At 38.3% G+C, this 2,592-nt stretch overlaps 1 protein-coding gene across 1 annotated transcript in view; it reads right to left on the bottom strand.

Annotated features, from left to right (window-relative positions):
- LOC119412778 (protein shisa-4-like) overlaps positions 1 to 1,875 on the bottom strand; it is a 2,868-nt gene extending 993 nt beyond the window's left edge. The window contains exons 1-4 of the mRNA XM_037679813.1: positions 1,809 to 1,875; positions 1,513 to 1,669; positions 1,235 to 1,371; positions 884 to 1,015 (exon numbers count right to left, since the gene is read on the bottom strand). Coding sequence (XP_037535741.1) covers positions 884 to 1,015; positions 1,235 to 1,371; positions 1,513 to 1,669; positions 1,809 to 1,875 — 493 coding nt within the window. The remainder of the gene's footprint in view (positions 1 to 883; positions 1,016 to 1,234; positions 1,372 to 1,512; positions 1,670 to 1,808) is intronic.
- Positions 1,876 to 2,592: the final 717 nt, after the last annotated feature.

Genomic DNA, 2,592 nt, shown 5'->3' with positions numbered 1-2,592 from the left:
ATATATTAAAAACCTGAATCAAACTGAACAGAATTGAACCAAAGAGCTCAACAAACACCTCATAGTAGAATAAATGCCAGTGTTCTGTTGGCCTAGTTCAGGGGTCTGCAACCTGTGGCTCTTTGCTCCATCTACAGCTGCTCTTTCAAGCTTTGACCAAAACTAACATAAAACTGAATTTTCTTGGTTGTTGTACTAAAATAAAAAAAAGGGTCACTTTAATAGTCTTCCTGTATTTTTTTAATTTGTTGCAAACATGTGAGTAGTAGAGCAATACAAAAAGTAAAGCATACTCACTTTATGCTTTATCTCTATAAAGTAGGATATTTTTCCACAATAAAAAAATAAAATCATAATTCATTGATTAAAATTTCACAAAACTGTTCAAATCTGTATTTTTCTTTTCTTTCTTTACGACAATTCGTTTTTTCTTTTGTCTTAAAATGTATAAATATTAAAATGTAAAAAAAATAGGTATTTTTAGTTTTATATATATTCTCATATATTTATAAAGTCACCAATACTGGCCATAAAAGCCTCCTCAAACAAACATAAAGTGGTCCATGGGCCACCAGTTGATGATCACAGTTGTAGCAGATCGTTGTGGCTCCAGACACTTAATTTAGTGAACGAAGGGGCATAAACAACTCTTTGGATTGTTAAAGGTGCAGACCCCCAGCATAGTTGTTTCTAAATGATTATTGCTGCCTGTGTATGATATAAAACAAGGTTGATCATTTTTGTAAACCCACATCACTTAAAAAGGCAAATTATCGTAATACAAAAACAGAAACAAAATTTATCAGCTGGACTCTCTTGAACACCTCACTATTTAAATATGTATTGATAAAGTAATTGTAAATAGTAAGGAGTGAATACTTACTAATCTCCAGGTATGATGGAGGTGGTGCTGAAGGTATGGGCGGATCCTCATACACTGGCACAGACTGATAGTCCCCATAGGCTGGCTGATGTCCAGATGTGGAGAGTGGAGGCTGAGGTGTGTTTGTTACAGCTGCATGAAAAAATCACACTTTCATTTCGCTGAAAAACGATTCACAGTGCTTGAGCGCTTTGTAAAAACAAATATTTGTTCCTTCCACACGCCATCGCACTTTCTATGTGTAAAAAAAAAACAGGATGAGCTGAACAATTTGGAAACTAGAACGCAGTTACCCATCACTTGCATCTGTATCAAAACAAGCTGGCTTTTGCGGTTAAAACTGAGTCGTACCTATCTGCCTCTGGGTGCGTCTTTTTCGGCAACGTTTGTAGATCAAACAGGAAGGAGAGACATAGCAGATGATAAGGGCCACACAGATGATGACAGGGATAACAACAGCAAGCGTGGCTCCCACTATCAAACCGATGCTGGGAGGGTTTGAAAAAAGAAGAAAAAAAAGTATTTTTTAACAATGATTTAACAATTTCGTGTAATAATTTAGCATATTCCACACAGAAATGTTTTTTAAACTCTTTGGAAAGAGAAATAGTTTGACAGCAGAGCCACACCTGTTTGTTAAACATTGTTGCTGCTCTCCTTCAGTCAGGCTGTCTTTCTTGTTTTTGCAGCAGTATTTATTCCTGCAGTCCCCACAGCAGTACTTGACACACTGCTGAGCCTCGGAGAAGTAACCGTTGGCGTTCCAGTAGCTTGTACAATCATCCGCTGTAAGACACAACGCACTGATTCAAAGAGAAAAGTAATGAAGGTGAACTGAAAACAGCATCTTTGAAACCACACATCAGCTGTTTCAGCTCCACAGCTCTTTCACTTTGTGGGAATGTGACCAAAGATTGACACTCACCCCAAACTGCTTGGACTACGACCAAGCAAAAAACACACAAAACACCGGACCAAAAACCTGAAACCATGACTTCTGTGATCCAGAGGATGACGAAAAATGAGGTTGACTCTAAAACAAGTCAACTGTTTGAACCTGTATATCTGTCCCAACCTGTAACAACCAACCCAACAACATTCCCTCATCACATGTGGAGTATTTGCCAATACATGAGAGCGTTGCAGCAGAGGGCTGCTTTTATTGACCTTGATTATTATTCAGCTTCCAAATCATTCTTTGAGAACATACAAATAAGTTAAAGTTTGACTCGTTATTCATGTTTTTCAAAGACAGCAGCTGTAAAACAAGAAGTCTAACAAGGTTACGGTCTTCTGGACGAATTGTATTGTCGAAATCGTCTTATCTAAAAGACTTCTTCAGTCTGAGGAGCTGCAACAAGTTCAGTCTTATAAGCAGCATCTTCTCATAGTGGATCAACCAGTTTACTGTGACGTCCCAAACTAGTTGTTCACATGCAAAAGGAGGACCATCAGCCTAATAATTGCCCTGATGGCCTCTTGCTATTCACAGAGGGCTGAGTGATACTAGCAATAACAGCTTTATATGAGGGGGACAATCGGACACGGAGGCCTCTGCCCCTGTTTAACGATGGATGAGTTCTCTTCACAAAGATGGCTTCTTTTACTTCTCTCTCAAACCAACGTTCGTCTCTATCAAGGATGTGCATGTCTTCAAGATATATTCTTCATTTTCATCGTTGTTTACGAATCAACAAAGAAGAATCTGT

Source organism: Nematolebias whitei, chromosome 7 (genome assembly GCF_014905685.2).
Source record: "Nematolebias whitei isolate Nwh7 chromosome 7, NemWhi1, whole genome shotgun sequence".
NCBI lineage: Eukaryota > Metazoa > Chordata > Actinopteri > Cyprinodontiformes > Rivulidae > Nematolebias > Nematolebias whitei.
This window is presented reverse-complemented; position numbering and strand designations above follow the sequence as displayed.